The sequence below is a fragment of the Pelodiscus sinensis genome, chromosome 5, assembly GCF_052426305.1.
Source record: "Pelodiscus sinensis isolate ZL-2025 chromosome 5, ASM5242630v1, whole genome shotgun sequence".
NCBI lineage: Eukaryota > Metazoa > Chordata > Testudines > Trionychidae > Pelodiscus > Pelodiscus sinensis.
Genome location: NC_143056.1, coordinates 34,592,142 through 34,610,941, shown reverse-complemented (window position 1 = coordinate 34,610,941; position 18,800 = coordinate 34,592,142). Strand labels below are relative to the sequence as shown.

General features: G+C 39.9%; 1 protein-coding gene across 3 annotated transcripts in view; it reads right to left on the bottom strand.

Annotated features, from left to right (window-relative positions):
- The window catches only part of GALC (galactosylceramidase), a 53,309-nt gene that overhangs the window by 20,152 nt on the left and 14,357 nt on the right, over positions 1-18,800 (bottom strand). For all 3 annotated transcript variants that reach the window (XM_006112029.5, XM_006112031.5, XM_006112030.5), the window contains 7 exons: positions 18,364-18,477; positions 17,041-17,180; positions 14,908-14,946; positions 10,572-10,702; positions 4,239-4,394; positions 3,191-3,315; positions 2,106-2,233 (listed from right to left, as the gene is read on the bottom strand). In XM_006112029.5, coding sequence (XP_006112091.3) covers positions 2,106-2,233; positions 3,191-3,315; positions 4,239-4,394; positions 10,572-10,702; positions 14,908-14,946; positions 17,041-17,180; positions 18,364-18,477 — 833 coding nt within the window. The remainder of the gene's footprint in view (positions 1-2,105; positions 2,234-3,190; positions 3,316-4,238; positions 4,395-10,571; positions 10,703-14,907; positions 14,947-17,040; positions 17,181-18,363; positions 18,478-18,800) is intronic.

Below are 18,800 nucleotides of genomic sequence, written 5' to 3'. Positions count from 1 at the left end.
TGCCTTTGTCAGGCTTGAAAAGGGCAGGCCGGCAGTACCCCCATTCCAGTGCTTTGACTTGGCCTGGGTTGGCCGTCAGGATCCCTGTTTGCCAGCCCCGTCCATGCCGCAGCAGCCCAAGGGAAGCAGGTGGCTGACCAGTTAAATGTTATCATTTTTGCTGTTTAAATAATTAAAAGTTATTTACATCCCTATTCCAAGTTCACTGCTGTTTTGGGGGTACTGGAAGTTAGAGTCAGCAAAGCAGTTTATATTTTTATTTGGGATGCTGCTTAAATTATCCATTTGGCAGGATTTTCAAGACTCCTTGACAGACTACTTGAATCAAAGCAATTAAGGAGCTGGAGAATGAATAGGTCACCTCCTTCACACCTAGGACTAAAATGCACACAAAATTGATCTGGTTCAGATGAAACAAAGTTAAATGAACTCTACATCCAGATAATAAGTCTTACAGCAGTTTGATTTCTGCAGGGACAACAGTGAAGATTTTCTGAACTGATTCTTTCTGGGTACTCAATTTGAGATACCTTAAAGAAGCATGATTTTGGGGGATGAGGATTCGTTCAGAACTCTGAAATCAGGCACCTTTAAGGTATCGCAAACAAGACCACAAAAATCCCAAGTCACATTTACAAATCTTGGCATAGACACTTCTTATAAGGCCCGCAAGTTGCCCAGAAAGGAAAAGATAATTAAAAAACCCTAGTGCTGCTTCATCTGTTACTCTCTCATACTATAACCTTTCTACTGTTTCCTCCTCCTGATTTTAAAATATTATGCTGATTCAATCAAGGAACTCAGAATATCACATGACCAAAGCCCTTCATTTTTTGTTTTTAATTTATGTAAATCTTCCTGGGAATTTATCAGTGTTTATTTCAAAAAATTAAAATAAAGTTAAAAACAGTGCAAAAGTTAGCTTTAGACACAATTTACTGGAAGAATATTGGGGACAGGAGGACAGAAAAGCAATAAATAGAGGAAAGTAAGAGTACCGAAAGTAAAAAGCAGTTTCATGGTATGGTTTATTTTATGAACTTGACATTACATAAAAATGTGCATGCATCTATATATAACTTCTACATAGATATGCTGATGTTTAAGGTAATCTGTTAAAGTAAAGCTAATATAATGCATCTTATTTTCTTAACAAATTAGTATTGTTATGTGCTTATGTGATCCAAAACTCAGGTTAAAAAAAAAATCACTAAAAGCTAAATATCTTTTGAATAACCTAAGAATTTCTCAGTCTAAAAAAGGCAGTAAACTAAAAATTAAGGACCTTCCAAATGACCAATCACAACTAATCAAGAGCTCAAATTTCAAAGATCAGGAGAGAATAAAGACCATCTTCCAGAACCCTATCACAAAAGATTGGTGAAGAAGACTGTGCTGACCCTCAAGCCACCAATGAAGAGGCTGGTGGATGCTAATGCTTGCTTGAAAACCCCACAAATATTATAGGATATGATAGAACATGCGGAGTAAATATTAATTATACACAAATACTTCAAAGCCTGAAGTTGCTCTTCTATCTATAAAAGAAAAAAGGCTGATAATCTTTCGGCACATACTGAACTTGTTAATGTGATTTAAGAGGTAAAAGAATAAAGTACCTATAGAGGTTAAAACTGTAGTAAATACATTATTCATCTAACAATTTTCTACAGCACTGCATCAAAAGTTAAAGCTGAGATGCAAGTTTGACACACATCCTGATTTCCAAGAAGATCTAAATACAGGAGGCCCTTGACTTGCGACGTGATCTGTTCCTGGAGAAGCGTCACAAATCGGGGCCATCGTAACTCAAGCCTTCATTTACAATAGGCGCCGTTCACCATCATAAATGCGGGCCAAAGGATATAAGTTGGGGGGGGGAGTGTTGGCACCTTCCGCGCTTACAAAAATGGCTGTAAGTGCGGGGGGGTCAGAAATTGGGTGGTCACATGTTGGGGGCCTCCTGTATCTGTATCATCCCAGCTGGCAGACAAAGAAGGAACATATAATATTCACGCACAGAGTTTTCTGCAAGCTTTTTTATTTTTTTTTAAGAAAAGTCCTCCTAAATATGTACTGCTTTGTTGATTACTGGTAAACATTACCATGGTTTCAATGATGATAGTAAGGTTGCCTAGGCCATCGGTCAGAGCTACATAGCTGCCACCATGTTCTAGATGTCCATCCACCTGCAAGTAGTGCCAGCCAGGCTGGGTAAACTGTGTTGTGTGTGCTGCGCAACAGTGAAAAGAAACCAAAAAGAAAGGTCAGCATTCATGCCGGGAAGATCATCCTGTTACTATTTTGTAGCTTCCATGTCACTGATTTTTACAACCTTACACATTACCTTAAGAGAAAGCCGCATAGAATATGCAAGGCATGAATTCTGGCTAGTTAACTGGAAAGAGATCAAAGAATGAAGAAAATGGGTATAGCCGAATTCTTACATCTGAACACCTTGCTACATGATACACTTTTCTATCTGCATATGCATAATAGAAGATCCAAAATAGGGGACCTTCCCCATGATTCTGCCACAGGGGAGAAGGGGTAGGTCATCTAATCTGGTCACCACATCTGCAGGGATAAGCAAAGGTTATGAGTGGACAAGAGGGTGGTCACTGGATCCATAAATGCATATTCAAATTGTAAGTACATAAAAGGTTTATTTAGTATACACAGAGCAAAGTCATCTCAACCAGCACAAACAGAATGTTTTGGTTTCTTTTCCTCCCTCTTGAAATTTAAGTAGCCAAACATTTTATAAATAAAATAGAAAATAAAAATCAGGCAGAGTCCTAGCTTTTAGATCCAAACCCCTTTTTTCTCTTTTTAAAAACACAGAATTTTACAAAATCAAGAAACTGCAGTTTGCAATGAAAATAGAGATCTTTAATAGTGGAAACCAGGAAGTACATCAATATAAATCATATATGTGTGCACAAGTCAGATTAGAGAATCAGTTCTCACCTCCTGTAAGGATTTCTTCCTGCCTGCACGCTAGTCAAAATGAATAAGGGAGAGTCCTATTGCTAAGAAAGTTAAAATGAGCAATAGAAGTGCTGTATCCAAACAAAAGAAAAACATTAAACACCAAAAATAGAGGACATTGTACTAGCTTAATTTAGTATAGAAAATGGAGTATTGTATTGTCAGTACTTTAGTAGATTTATCTGGACTTTTTATTTACCTGTGATCCAGATGGGAGCTTCCACTACATAATGACCACTCCATGGCTCTTGCGCTGTCATTAATCCAGTCCGACCAAAGGGCAAGTCTTCATAATAACTGGACACCAAATTCCAAGCAATAGTTCTGGAAAATAGTTTTATTTTAAAAGTCACAATAGTTTTGAATGCACAAGAATTTAACAAAATATTTCTCTCGGTGCTATGATAGAATGCCTATGTATATTGGCATAAATTAAACATTCCAGTGGATCCACTTCCTTTGGCAGATTAATATTACACATTTGTCAGGGCTAGAACTAGTTTGGAATCTTCTAATGGATTGTTTTATCACCTCCACGTGCCAATCCATCGATAATAAATCATTTCAAAGGACAAGGTAGATTTTTACCAATTTCAGTTTCAAAAATAACCATGAAGCATTTTTACATCAAAATGGAATGTTTTGAAATTTTTTTTAAACAAACATTGATTTTTTATTCTGAGATTCCTTCTCATTTCAAAATTTTAAATTACAAACACTTTTAAACTGTAAACTAGTGAAGTCAGAATAAAACATTTTGATCAATCCAACTCTCACCTCTCTGAAATTTATTTTTTGGTAGTAAACTGCCAACCTTCTCTGGTTTTGTTCTTCCTCATAACAGATTTTTCCCATGAAACAATTCCCACCCAACCCTCACCAGGACAGGAAGAGGCCTCAGAACCAGAAAAATCAAAACCAAAAATAGGACAGATTTAAAGCAGAAGTGTCTCTCTCAAGAGGTCTGGGAAAGGCTATAAGTGGAGTTGTTTAACAGAACCAGATGAAGATGCAGATACTCACTGAGGTGTCTCAAGTTAGTTTGACTAGATTATCATCAGGAAATGGTAAGACAGTTACAAGTGTCATAATCTGATCTAAAAGTGTTAAACTGTTGAAATTCCAGGCAGGAGAAGTAAAGGCACAAGGCCTGAGGAGTGCACTCAGGGCCAGGGAACTGCAATTAGCCTTGTAATCATGATACTAAGCTGAAGTTATTTTTATAACTGACTGAATGCATGACTTACGAGGTCATATTTCCATTCACATAGTTCTGGTTCAGGATCCGAGCCCAGCAGCCTGCACCTACTGCATCATTGAAAGTGCTGTAGTCTTCTGAAGCCCATAGTTTCTTCTTAGTAGCTAAAGCATTAGCCACTGTTTTTGTCCCAGGGTAATGAGCCCTGGATAACATTAAAAACAAAAACAAAACAAAAACAGCACTCAACACAAGAAAATCAGGAGAACTCAAGCCACATGAGCTCAAACCACAAACAAAATATCTGGTGCCAGATAAATAAATCAATGCATGGATTTCACTCCAGAGAATCATACTGGGTAGCTCCAGAGGAAAGCTACAATATTTAATAGTTTAGACCCATCTGTACCAATTAAGAATTTTTCCTTTGAATGAATTCTGATGCTTTAACAAGTCTAGTTTTAAATAATCACACAGAAATCAGGCTTTCTACTCCATATCCTCCTAAGCAATTTTCCTGATTTTTAGCCTCACTTTTATTCCACTGATGCTAATTATACTAACTTGTACTACCCTGAATAAACTCTCTCTGGGTAGGTCTACACTTGCACCCTCTTTCGATAGAGGGATGCAAATGAAGACATTCGAAATGGCAAATGAAGCCAGGATTTACATATCCCATGCTTCATTTGCATAATCACGTTATGGCATGATTTCAAAATACAAAAACATGGTGTAGATGCAGCTATTCCGGGAGAACATCCTTCTGTTGAATTAAACCTTATTCCTCATAAAATGAGGTTTAACAGTTATTTCAGAAGAAGGGTGTTCTCCCGAAATAACCGCATCTACACCGCATTTTGTATTTCAAAACAGAACTATTTCGAAATAGCGCCATAACGCTACATACCCTCTGTTTAGCACTGGTTTTCCTGAAATCACTTTACATACTACAGATGTGAAGGGGTAGCTGTTAAGCATCACCCTTACCAGGTGATGCTTACCGGTCACTGTTAACCAGCGGGGGCTGCTGCATACCTCATCCTCCTCCATTTAAATTAGCTAGCCAGTTAAACTTAACGTTTAACCAGTTAACTAATTAAACGGGATTTTACATCGCTAATACATACAGATTAATTTCCTCTTAGTCATCATTTATCCACGCTATTTATGTTTCACTCTTATACTCTTTCCTCAGAAATCAATTCTTCGAACATTCAGCAAGTGTATTGTTAGAGCCAAAAAAAATTGAAAGCTTGGGGCAGCTTAATAACGGAGGTTATATACACAATACGATAACAGCTCTGCCCATTTCTCTTTGCTAGATCTTTCCCACTCCTAACTCAGATATTTGCTTTCATCAAAGACGACCTTTTGTGCTCACACTGGTTTGATTATCACAGATTCACTAATGCAATTTAGCCTCAAAACAGTTTCAAGGCTTATTTCAGACAATACGGGGCAGTTTTAGTTTCCCCTTATATAACAGAGGAACCAAGGAATCAACTTCACTATACACTGCAAATAAAACCATAAACTCTATAGCTAGAGGTCTGAGAAGGAACCTTAACACTATTCTGATAAGAAAAGGGGTGACCAAAGGCTTAAGGTTAAAAAAGTAGTGACTGAAGCTGGATTTTGCAAAAAAGGGTAGAAAAGCTATTTTCAGCTTATATTTACGAGCAACTTTGATTCGCTTACAGCCCACATCTTGTCAGACATTCATTTATGCTGCTGGTGGATAGTTAAGCATAACAGTTTCACAAAAAGTGAGACGGGGGTCTTTTTTTTCTGATCTCAGATGCCAGTGACTGAGCAACGACCATGAACTCTCTAACGCTCAGATACTAGCCTTAGTGCTTTGGATTCTTTTATTAAGATCTAAATAACTCCAAATAGAGCAGGCGATAGCTCAGCTCCTCAAACCTCATTACACCCAGGCTGACTTTTTATTGCTACTGTCATTAGCTGATTGACTCACATTACCAAACATCAGATTTTAAAGGGCACTTTTTTAAAACATCTAATGGCACCAAATAAGCATTCACCATCAGAAGAATTTACAACCCTTTAATATGCCCTCAGTCTGCTGAATCCATAACTACTTTAACTCTTGAGGACACAACATGGGGTTGCAATCTTCTCTTATACTATCTTTCCCACCCACTCAGCTACCTCGAGACAAAGAAGGTATATGGCACACAGCAAGAGGTGCACGGTGCCAAAGAACAAGTGCCTGTCCCAGCAACAAAAGGCCATATTCTTCACATCTTCCAATTTCCTTAACAGACCAAGTGATCCCCATCTCTTCTGTAGATTCCCCAACAGCCTTAGAACCAAAACATCTGGTTCCAATGTCACCCCTCGCCTCTTCCCCCCTCCTTATGCTCCAACACAGGTGAACAACTGTTCTCCACCAACCTCTATCTAGCAAGCTGGTATGTGATGGAGTTCAGGTGCTGAGGAGTATATAGACTAGTTAAATAGTCCCTAAACCAGGGGTTTTCAAATCCTGGGCCATAGCACTTTGTTTACTTGCACGTCTGCTGGCCACAGATCACCATTCCCGGATAATAGGAGGGGTGGGAAGTCGCATAGCTCAGGACACCATTTCCCACCCTTCCCATTGGCCATTTCCTGCCACTCCCATGGGCGATCCACAGCCAATGAGAGTTGTGATCACCAATGCCTGCAGAGCGGCAGGTAAACCAAGCACCTCGAGGCCAGGTAGTGGCTTGCCCTTATATGCCACAAGCCAGGGTTTGAAAACCCCTGCCCTAAAACTACTCATGGTGCCACCTCCCCTTTCCCATGTCTGCACCACCAACCCTCAGCTGAAAAGGGGAGCCACAACTCCAGGGAGGTGGGGCAGACAGAGATAAGGGGGCTGAGGCTGGGGCAGGGGCCACAGCTGGGACTGGGAGCAGAGCCAGATGCTAAGGCTGGAGGTCAGGAGCGGAAGCCACTGCCAAACTATGTTCCGGGGCTGGGACCAGAGCCAGAGCAGAGCTGGGGAGAAGCAGGGTTGGATGGGGTTTCTTCCATGCCCCTCAGTTGGAGGAGGGGGACACTGGCCCAGGCTCTGCCAAGCCCTTCACCTCCCCCAAAAAAATGTTTCTCCATGCCCCCCTGTCAGAGTCACACCTCACAGTTTGAGGATCATTAAGTTACAGTGTTACAATGCCATAACTGGATCCCTGATTTCCCAGTGTTTTGATGTTCCCCATCTTTGGATGGCAGCAGCAAATGTGACTCTTACAGAATAAAGTTAGGATTGATTCATATAGTTGGGATGCTTCAACAGAATAGGCAAGATTCAGAAGCCAAGAACTAGTGACATTTTAACTGGAAAGTTGTTCCAAGCACATGGAAGAAGCAGCAACATAACATCAGGAGTGGGCAAAGGAGGGCAACAGAGAAGCTTGTATAGAGAGCAGGTAGTGAGACAGAGGCAGCAATGGAGTTTTGGAGAACTCTGAATGTAAACTCATGTTTTCCACTAAGAAGAGAGATGGTAAAAAGTATTTATAAATGGAATGGAAACTTTGTGGCGGGAAGAGATACGATGAAGGACAATGGGAAATTAACAAACCAGCAGGGAGTATTGGAAGAAAGAATGAGTTCTGGAAAGGCAATACAGAAATAACACAGTATAATACTAACAGCATCACATTTTTAATTAAGGGAGATAACTGCTCTTGCTTTTGACATTTATTCTTCATTCCACAGCCATTGGCTAAGTGGTATTTTCATTGCCTCCTTCCATTTCAAAAACTTTCAAGCAAGAAAGAGAAATGCTGCATTTTAATCAAGACACTGGGGCAATCATTTTAATCTGTGTTTGCACAGTACCTAGCAAAGTGGGATCCTGAATCCATGACCAGGGTTCCTAGATTCTACAGTAATACTGGTCTAGGTATTATCAGACATTTTAACATTACATGTATTTTATATCATAGGCCATGGAGAAGTACCACTTCCATATAAAAACAGAGCTTCTGGGAGTGGCAGAAATTTTGTATAATAGGACTAAATTAAATTTCAATTACAGCAACAAGGTAAAAAAAATGATTTTTAAGAAATACATTTCTCATTACTTCGAATTTCATCCTCCATTCTCTACATTGAAAAAAAAAAAAAGATTTTCCAGATTTACTATCTATGCTCCTTGACTTTTGCATTTCTCAGTATTGGACTGAAAATAGAGTAGAAACTAACATTTTACTTTTATGCATGAGCACAGTATTGTGATATACAGACTGCAAGTTAATGAAAAAGTCTGAATAAGTCTATCCTGATAAGACTTTACAAAATAAACTTGTTTCCATAAAACTTGAAGTCTTAATTATGCAATATCATATCTGTATGAAAGTTTTAAGTTTTAACTAGGATACGCCCTTTTCTGTCTTACCACTCTTTACCTTTCTCATTTTGACTATCTAATCCACTTTGACCCAACCCAGACAGAAGTGGTAGAGAAACAGACTTTCCTGAAATAATGTATTTACTCAACCTTATATACAGCAATTCCTCATTTAACACGTGCCCGCTTAACATGTTTTCACAATAGCACGAATTTTTTTTTTAGGGAACTTTTTTTAATTACACGACCATCCCGGGAATAACACGGTTTCCCCAACCAGCCCGGCGGTGGCGGCTGCACAGGGCTTCCCTCATCTCCCTGCAAAGTGGTGGAAGGTTTGCCGCTCGCCACACCATTCCCTGGTGACCCCCCCTCGCTGGAGGCAGTGAGGGTCCTGGCAGACCTGTCACAGGGGCATACTCCCAACCCAATCCCCCTCTCCTCTCCTCCCCTTCCTTTCCCCAGAGCCAAACACCTCCCCTCCCTGCTGTAACCCAGTCCCCTTTCTCCCCCAACCTTATGTCCCGGTCCCAACAGACACCACCGCATGAAACGCAACCCCCCACTTTCATAATAAGATACTTTCATAATAAGATATTTTAAATTCATAACTACTAGGAACCACTTGATGCCTTTATTTCCAAGACACTATTAAAAACAGAATTACTATTTGCCTTCAGTCAATGGCAGCTGGAATAAATCAACAGTAATATCAAACTTAAAAAGAAAAGATACGGTACTTTCAAAGGTTCCTAGTAAGATGAACACATGCTGATACCTTTAATCCTTTTTACAGTAGTTTTACATTCATAGATACTAAGCTTAGAAGGGACCATCTGTGATAATCCAGTCTGACAGCTGGTAGACACTAGGCCATAGAATTTCCCCAATCCCAAATATCCTAGAACATCGCTTTCAAATAAGCATCTAATCTTAATTGAAAATTGACAGCACTGTAGAATCAATACAGGTCTGTAGTTAATTTTAATTTTCTGCTTCTGAGCTAAATCACTGGTATCATCCAACAAAACTCAACTAAGAAAAACACATCCACCAGTCTGATGGTCTTATAAGTCTCCACACAAACAAGCCCTGTCTACCTAAACTAAACCTGTAACGAGTATTCAGTAGATTAACTGAATCAAGCATTGGTAGTTGGATTAGGGATGTTAAATTTAGATTAATTGGCTAATTGAACAGTCGATGCAATTGGTCCCAGGGCTGTTGCTATACTTCAAAGACAAAAGTGCTACGAAGAGCATGGGGCCAGCGGGGGACTGAAACAATCCACATCTGACCCCAAGCTCCATGCAGTGTTGCCATTTTGAAACACTGCAGGAAGCCCAGCATCATGCTCCATGGGGCATTTCAAAGCAGCAGCACCACATGGAGCCCAAGGTCAGCAGAGGAGGCTCCAGCTGACCCTGGGCTCCACGTGTCGCTACTGCTTTGAAGCACCCTCTCCTCTCCCCCACCCTTGCTGTCTCTTTCTCATAGAGGCAGTAACGGGGGGGGGGGGGGAAGGGGCAGCAACAAGTTGACTAGTCATTCACATCCCTAAATTGGATCACAGCTGAAATAAGACTCAATTCAACCTATGATCTATGACACTTTTTGCCAGTTTCCTTAGGGGAAACCAGCCACAGCAAAGGTTGGCATCAAAACATGTTGTGTGCACCCTCAGTGGAGGTTCAAATCAGTCCCTAAAATAGGCAGGACTGGTCACAGTCGGGGCAGGGACTGTGACTGAATTGATTGGGCACACAACTCAGCAGATTTTAATGCTAACTCTACTCTGGTGGAATTTGAAAGGAGCCAGGCTACCATAGGAAGCTGTAACCCAACTGAGCAAATTATTTAGCAGGAAAGGTTAAGGTATCAAATCTCTAGTGAGAGCTTACCAAAGCCAAAGCTTCTAGCAAACTCTACTTCTTTGAAATTATATGTGAGCAAACAGTGCATGTACATGAGAACAAGCTACCAGGAAAGCAGTTAACAAAAAAGAAGAAAGTGACCTACCCTATGATATCGACCACTTTATGAAGCTCAGAATCGACCATCATGTAAAAGGAAATTGGTTGCCACTGGTTATCACTGGCTATGATCCTCACTCGCTGCAAACCTTGTTTATCCAAGGTGTACCTTAATAGCTTTGCAAGTGAAAGGAGAAAGGGGAAAAAAGTGTTGTGTGAAACTGGTACAAACCAAGGTTTGGAACAGAAAGTTTTCCTTGGTTATCAAATGAATATTTTACAATTGTTAAAAAACCCTCCCTTTTACACATCAATACAGAACAGTTGTCAAGAGCGTACTCAGCAAAAGATTGTCAGTCACAAGCTAGCAATCAAAATACACAAAAAGTTCTTCTATCGTGCCAAACTCCAAAATTCAGTTTGTCCCAGACTGTACAGTACATAAGGGAAATTAGGATATTTGAATTTATATAAATAAAAAAAAAAGTCAGTGATGGCCGTAGGTTAACTACCACACAATGAAGTTTAGAGCTTGAAACACCATAATAAATATAAAAATGAGGAAGTTGTTTATACCCTTATTTTAGGATCCAGAAAAATGAAACAGGATCTAAATTTTACAAATGGTAAAGATGTACTTTCATTTAGTCTTCTTGTAAGTATAGAGTTAGTCCCTATGGAACACTTTCTAATGCACTGTTTCAAGAGTTTGTATTTCTACTACTTCCTTTAGGAAAGTATTTTACAGAATAAAGGACGTATCAGTTTTTCCCCAATATTTAGTCTACATTATCTCCGACTGTAGTCCATTATTCCCAATTATTTACAACTACTGTAAATAATAAATAAATAAATAAAAGTCCCTTGCACAAAAATGATGGCTCATTAAGTATGCAAATGAGGCACCGCAATATTCACCACTTCACCTCATTTGCATATTTTCTTGCGCAAGAGGGGGCAGTCTAGACGTAGTCCTAATGTACTGTTTGTGTGAATGAGACACACACAATGTTTTAGGAGAGAGAAGCGTGAAGGCTACTGCATGCTCAAATGGTCAAAGAAGGGGCCGGAGACTCAGAATCACCAAATAATTATCAACTAAGTGAAAGCACACTGAAGACGCAGACTACTGGGGCAGACCGACGAACCCTGAAGTTAGTGGCAAACACCCATTGACAGCGAACTGATAACTTTCACAGGAAAGACAACACTCCCAAGGGGTCATCAGCATATGGATATCAAATGACTGTGAGAACAACTTCTTCCCGATAAGCATATGTCGTAGGAAGATTGATTATGTTGCTGAGTGACTGATTAAGGCCTGACAAGGCAAAATGCATAGACTTGCATGGAAGGAAAATCCTATAAAGGACTTAACAAACATTGAACTATCTCACCCATTACCAAGACAGTTTCCCCAATTATCACCTCTAATACCATTAACTCACAAACATCCCACTCTCCCTACCTCTAATATCATCAATTCACAGACACTTACCTTCCTTCCTCTCCCCCCCTCCCCCCCCCGCATACCCCTCCTGTTCTGCAATGTGATTTGTCCTTTTCATATTTGTTCATTTTTTTAATTGTATCCTTTGGTATATATGGTTGTGACTACTTTCTTCCACTATTTGATCTGAGGAAGTGGGTCTGGCCCACGAAAGCTCATCATCTAATAAACCATCTTGTTAGTCTTTAAAGTGCTACATTGTCCTGCATTTTGCTTCAACTACCCCAGACTAACACGGCTACATTTCTATCACTATTCTAGATAACTATATGTGAGACATAACATTAATTTGTCCTCTTTCAGGTGTTTTCTTGGCTATGTATGTGCAATTTGCAGGGATTGATTCTCTACCTACTTGCAGGTTGAGAATCAATCCCTGAAAATTGCACATACACGGCCAAGAAAACCCCTGAAAGAGGACAAATTAATGTTATGTTAAAATAATTAAGGTAGATTTCTGTGAAAATAAAAACATTGTTCCACTTGACAAACCATCTCTAATGAGGGTTCAATTCTGTGGGCTTTTCCAATAAGGCAGAACATCTGACCCACTTTTGGCTGTCAATTACCATTACCTATTTCATTTTCCATGTTTTACAGGTTTGCCTGTTTCTGCCTGAGGACATACCATTGTGAAAAGGAATGACTTCCGAGACTACATACAGATTGCAAAAATACTGCCCTACTGCTCTCTGCACTAATCCCACCTACTAGAGTGGTGGTCCTTAAGAAGATTTATGGTTTAAGGGGTAATACCAACTGCATTATGGGGACAGATTCTGTTAACCTTACTTTTAGGATTTTAATAGAACAATTTTCAGTAAGGTACTATTTAGGGCTATAAAAAAGTGTTCATTTTGATAAACATGTAACTGCAGAAATTTTCAGTGGTTACACATTTATATGTGGGGGGAAGGCAGCTCCGTGGGAGCTGGTGTTTGGGCAGAAGCCAGCTCCTTGCTTAACCATTTACATATCACATCCCTACTATTCAGGATGAGCAAGCCCTCTGGTAATCCCTGAGACTGTGTCCCTCAGGGGAGGGGGCTTAAGAGAAAGGGCGCAATGGGGGAAAGGGAGAGAGAGCAGATCAGTGGCAGGAAGAGGTGGGGTAGCAGTGAGGATGTGGGGGAAATATATGGACACACCCATGGGCCACAGTGGCTCATTTGCTGGCACCCAGGCACAAGCCAGAATGTGGAACTGGCGTGTGAGTTTGAGAATCTTGGACTATGGAGCCACAGTACCTAAAGAGGAAGAACTAAATTACAGTTCATTAATTTAGTATTAAACGTAGGGTTAATAAAGGCTGTGGCAGACTGTGTGACTTCTGACAGGATTATGCCCTCTTCATACAAGTTAAATATCCACTTGGAAAGAGAGAAAATCTTCTCTTCTACTGGCAAAGTAGGCAAAATCCAGCTTCTAGGGACAAGACACTAATCAAAGGAATGCTTTAGCCAATTGGAGCCCATCTATTAACCAATGAGGAGCTGCAAATGTAAGGACAATATATGATACAATAAAAATCCTCCTCTTCAATGGATGACACTTTACCTAAGGACTTAAACCCAATAGGTGTTGAACATCTTCAGCACCTATTGAATTAAACAGTAGAGGCTTGCACTTGTCACCTTGAAGGATCATGTCCTTTCTTTTCAAGAATAAACAGGTTTATACATAGTTAACTAAAATGCTCTGTGGTTGCAGTCCCCCACTCCGACACCTCCTCGGTCCCCCAACACAACACCTGCACCCCACATGCCCCCCAGCCTTCTGGCCTGCCCTGACTCCTGCATCCCCCATGCCCTGAAGGACCTAAGCAGTGCCGGATAAGTCTTCTAGTATAATCATAGGTAGAAAAAATAAAAGAAGTCTCTAGCAAACAAATATATTTAGTAGTTTTAGAATTAAGAGTAATCTAGTCTGGGATCCAATCCTTGTTCACATCTATGAGAAAAATCAATGTCTCTCCACAGAGAATATAATCCAATATTAAAAATTGAGAGAAATTATTTTTGTTTCCTAAAGATTAAGAGGAGAACAACCAGCGGGAATTGAATTGAAGGTAAAATAATTTTTCTGCTTTAATAAAATTTTACTTTAATATTACATGCCCTAGTCCACATCTTGGTTTTGGTTTTAAGTCACTATCAAGGCCTGCTTATTTGAAGTGCTGAGCTCCTTTCACTTCTCTTTATTTTTATGGGTGTGAAAGAAACTTGGCCTCTTGCAAAATTAAGCTTTGAAAGCAGTAATGTAGTTCCTGTGACTTGGTACCGTAAGCATTTGTCAGAAAACTTCAAGTTCAATCCTGACGAATAAAATTAAACATATACTCTGTGTTTCATTAAGAACTTATACTAGGTTACATACTGAGACCCTTCTGTGAGTTAAAGGATGTTATCATTCCAAAGGGAAGTTCTGCAGAGTTTCAACTGGTTCCAGTTGGCAACAAGATTTTGGAACAATGCGACATGTCCTGCACAACCAACTGCCATAATAGTAGGAGCAGTGAACTGCCAAAAGTGTACTTTAGAGAAGAAGGGTGTTCAATGGCATGGAGGAATCACTCTCTCCTGTGGGACTTACGGGGATCTAGGGCTTTTTACAAGTTGGAGCAAGATAAATCAGAAAAAAAATGCAGAAGCACATGATAGTGGGCAATTCAGGTTGGGATGAGTGCAAGATTTTTAAAAAGTCGCACATTGGGCTCTATCTGAAGAACTAGATCTTAACTCAGCCAAATTCAGAGTTGATCATCCTACATACAACTCCAAAACATTTTATTTCTGAGTTTCAAAAGTCATTTACACATATTGATAAAGTAACGCTGTATGTAAAATTAATATGAAAGATAAAAATTACATACCTTGATATATTTGCTATTAAATGATCTCTCATTCCATATCTATAGAAAAGAAACATAAAAAAGCAATTACAAAAATAAATGCATTAGCCTGAAGAGTAAAATAATCACATCAGTACAAAATAAGCAAAGTTTTAATCTGCAAAATTATACAGCCACTAATGTAACAGAATTCTATAGCTTCAGATTCTCATGTAAAGATAGAGTAACTCCACTTGTTTTTGTTATTGGCTCTAATGGGAACAGCTATCAATACAGTTCAAAGCAGTTTATTAAAAGGCCCTTGGAAATACATGTCTATCTTCCTTCTGAAAAGGAATAACTAGCCTATTAGTAGATTTTTACATTTACAAAAGCCTATGACTGCAGGTTTGAACTTGCAGGTTCTAACATTATTGGACTAATTTCAGAAGTCCCATCAAAACACATGTATTGAAAAGGCTTCTGAAATTCATCATACAATAAAAAAAAATTGATGGTATCTAATCTGTAACATGTGTTGCAAAACTACAGGGAAGAAGAGGTGGCTATGAAACCGTTAGAAAAGCTTCTTAGCAATGAGTATCTCTTGCTCAAGACAGCCTTCACTATTTCCCCATTTTGAAGAGACCATAACCACAGAGATCTATCACACAAGATACAACTAACACCAAAAGCATATGGCCTCTAGAATATAAATTTCCACTTAGAAATGCTTCTATCCACTTTGTATAGGTCAAACATTATTTACTGTACAATATACAACGCAGATGCCATACACGGCATAACGCAACTAATTATGGGAAATGTAGGCACCGAGGAGCTGCATGCTATTCTCAGAGAAGTGAACAGTCCAAAGGCAAAAAAGAAATAAAACTGCTCTTTAGAAGTACCATCATCATTTACTGACCATGAGGGATCTAAAACCTATCCAGGCAGGAAGGACTGAGCCTCCAGCAGAGGCAGACAGATCCTATAGCACTTTCTCTATACTGCAGAAAAATGCATGATTTTGGGGGTCCATTGACCCTAGTATCAGAACTCCAAACCAGGTTTTCACCCCTTCATATTTAACAACTTGAGCACTTGGCTATCTCTTCAAAATGTTCAGTGGGACAAGTTCAGTCCTGTTAACAGATGAGTGCAATTCCACTGAAATCAGAATCAAAGACCCCAATCTCAGGTGATCTACCACTTTTCTTCTTTCTAGCTAGGAGAAAGTTTCTGTTTAAATGAGAAAAACAGCACAGTCCCTCTTTATTCACTTATAAACACTTGTATCTCAGGAGAGTTTACAGGTGGGACCTCCTTGGTTCAGCATCCTCAGAATTTGCCAGACCAGAGGAGGTCCCTGGTCATTGCCCTCCTATCCCCTCCCTAATGCTGGCTGCTTCTGACCTGCTCCTCGCCCCACTGCTCCGGCTCAGGCTACCTGCTATTGGGCTCTGCCACCAGCATCCCTGAAACCAGCTCAGCAGGATGCCACTAAGGCCAGAGCTCCCCAGCCACTGCTGGCCCCGTCTCTGGGGCCAAAGCTCTCCGGTGCCAAAGGCCCCTGTTGCGCCACCCACCCACATTCTGCCATGGGGCTCCTGCCAAGTTGCTGCCCCCCTTCTGCACTCCTGGCCTCACCACTACACCTCCCTATTCCTGGGCTCTGTGGTCCAGCAACATCTGTAGTCCTGCTAGACCACAAATGTTGCTGGACCAAAGAGTCCCATTTTAGGGAGGTACAACCTTTAGTTTATTAGAAGATAAGGAGGCAGTTGTATGCTGTTGCTTCTTTGCAAAACACTGTCAGCACATCGCTGCATTATATGGATCACATAACCAGGGTTTAGGAAAGTTCTCAAATCTCACAATACATTCTGAATTAATATCTATACACTTCAAACTGAACAAGACAAAGTCAGACTTTCATTGTATACAGTTTAGAGTATGAAACCAGTATTGTGCCCCCTATGAAGAGCAAAACAATGCCAGCCCATGAGACTTCTCCCTGCTCCATCTGAACCGAGAGGCAAAAGGTTCTGGATAAAGAATGATTTGCTAAATGGCTGCTACAGAGTGGCTGGGAAATGTGGGAGGGGGAAAAACAATATTCAGAGACTAACAAAGAACAATTATGAAATAATTTGAGATGTGTACTTTACTGACCCCAACATAATCAATGTCCAAATTATGAAACTGTTTGGCACCTAGAATCCAGGAAACAATATAGTAAGCAGTGACATCAGGATCATTATAGGGCCAGTTCTGTCCCCTTCCTATCCATCCAGGAAATGCCCAAGGTAACCCTACAAAGAGAAAAATCAAGAGAGAAAAAGATCATTAGTGTATCACTAGTGCACTGCATACATCAATAGGAAACAAAAGTAAGCCACCTATATTCATGGCAAAAATAAGGACCTTACTACAAATCAGTGGAGTTCCACTAACTTCAATGAAGTCACATAATATTTACACTAGCTGAGAATTTAACTCCAGGGCTGCGTCTAGACTGGCATGATTTTCCTCAAATGCTTTTAATGGAAAAGTTTTTCCGTTAAAAGCATTTGTGGAAAAGAGCATCTAGATTGGCATGGACGCTTTTGCGCAAAAGCACTTTCTGCAGAAAAGCATCCGTGCCAATCTAGACGCAGTTTTGCGCAAGAAAGCCCCGATCGCCATTTTCGTCATTGGGGCTTTTTTGCGCAAAACGATTCTCAGTTGTCTACACTGGCCCTCTTGCACAAAAGCATTTGCGCAAGAGGGCTTTTTCCCGAGTGGGAGAGTCATTGTATTTGCGCATCAGATCACTACAGTAGTTTATGTTCAGTACAGGTTTGGAACATGTTTTTACAATCAAAGAATAGAAATAATTTTTAGTTTAAATGGCAACCTTTATTTTGAAACCTTTCAATGGCAACAAGCAGATTCCACTGCTGGAAACAAAGGACTCTGCCTTGAACTGAGCAGAACAGTAAAGGCCTCATAGAACTATCTGCTTGGGCAAGTTTTTGAAAGTGTTTGACAGAAGATTGAAGGGAATAAATAGAGCCCTGAAAGATATAAATAACAGTTTGTTGTGCATAGGAGTAGAAAATATTTTTTCTAAAAAGGGTACCCAAGAAAAAAGGAAGAATGTACATGAACGATTGGAGGATTTTTAGCTTCAATTGACTGTCTCTAGCCTTTACCTCTCTCAGTGTAAAACTCTCATACTGACTGTTTTTGTTTAGTGATTTGGAACAAGCATAAATATCACCCAAAACTGGAAAGAACTGGGAAAAAAGCAATACATGGCATTGTCACAATAAAACCTAACAAAATTCACACAGTAATATTAATGAAGTGGTAAGGTAAACTGCCTGTACACTGGCTAATGTGACAAAGAGTAGTTGGCTCCTTACCTTTAATGAGGCAAATTAAGATTGAGTCAGGTATGAAATCATGTTTGAAAACAGGAACACAGACCACTGAGGAATCCCAAATCCTTACCAATCAATTTAATGCTGGGGTTCCTCTTTTTTGCTTCCTTCATTAGCCACCACTCATAGCCCCGGAAATAATTCTCATCGTTTTCATAGTGCATGTGGGAGGGTTCAGTGCCGTCTAGAGAGGAAACAACAAAGGTATCTCACTAATTGTTTTCTGTGTCATGACAAATTTGTATGCATCTTAGGGGCTTTTAAAAAAATTGCTCATCTCCATAATAGCTAGGCACATATCACAAGAACAATTCATGCATCCTTTGAAGTAAATTTGTAAGGATTATGAACAGTGAAAACCAACATGAAAGATTAGCCTTCTCTCCCCCTTAAAAGTACATCTCCACTGCAAGAGGAGGTATGATTGCAGCACATGCAGAGATACCTAAATTAGCTTTATCTATTTAGCCTGAGAACCGATAGCAATGAAACCACAAGCAGCAAGGG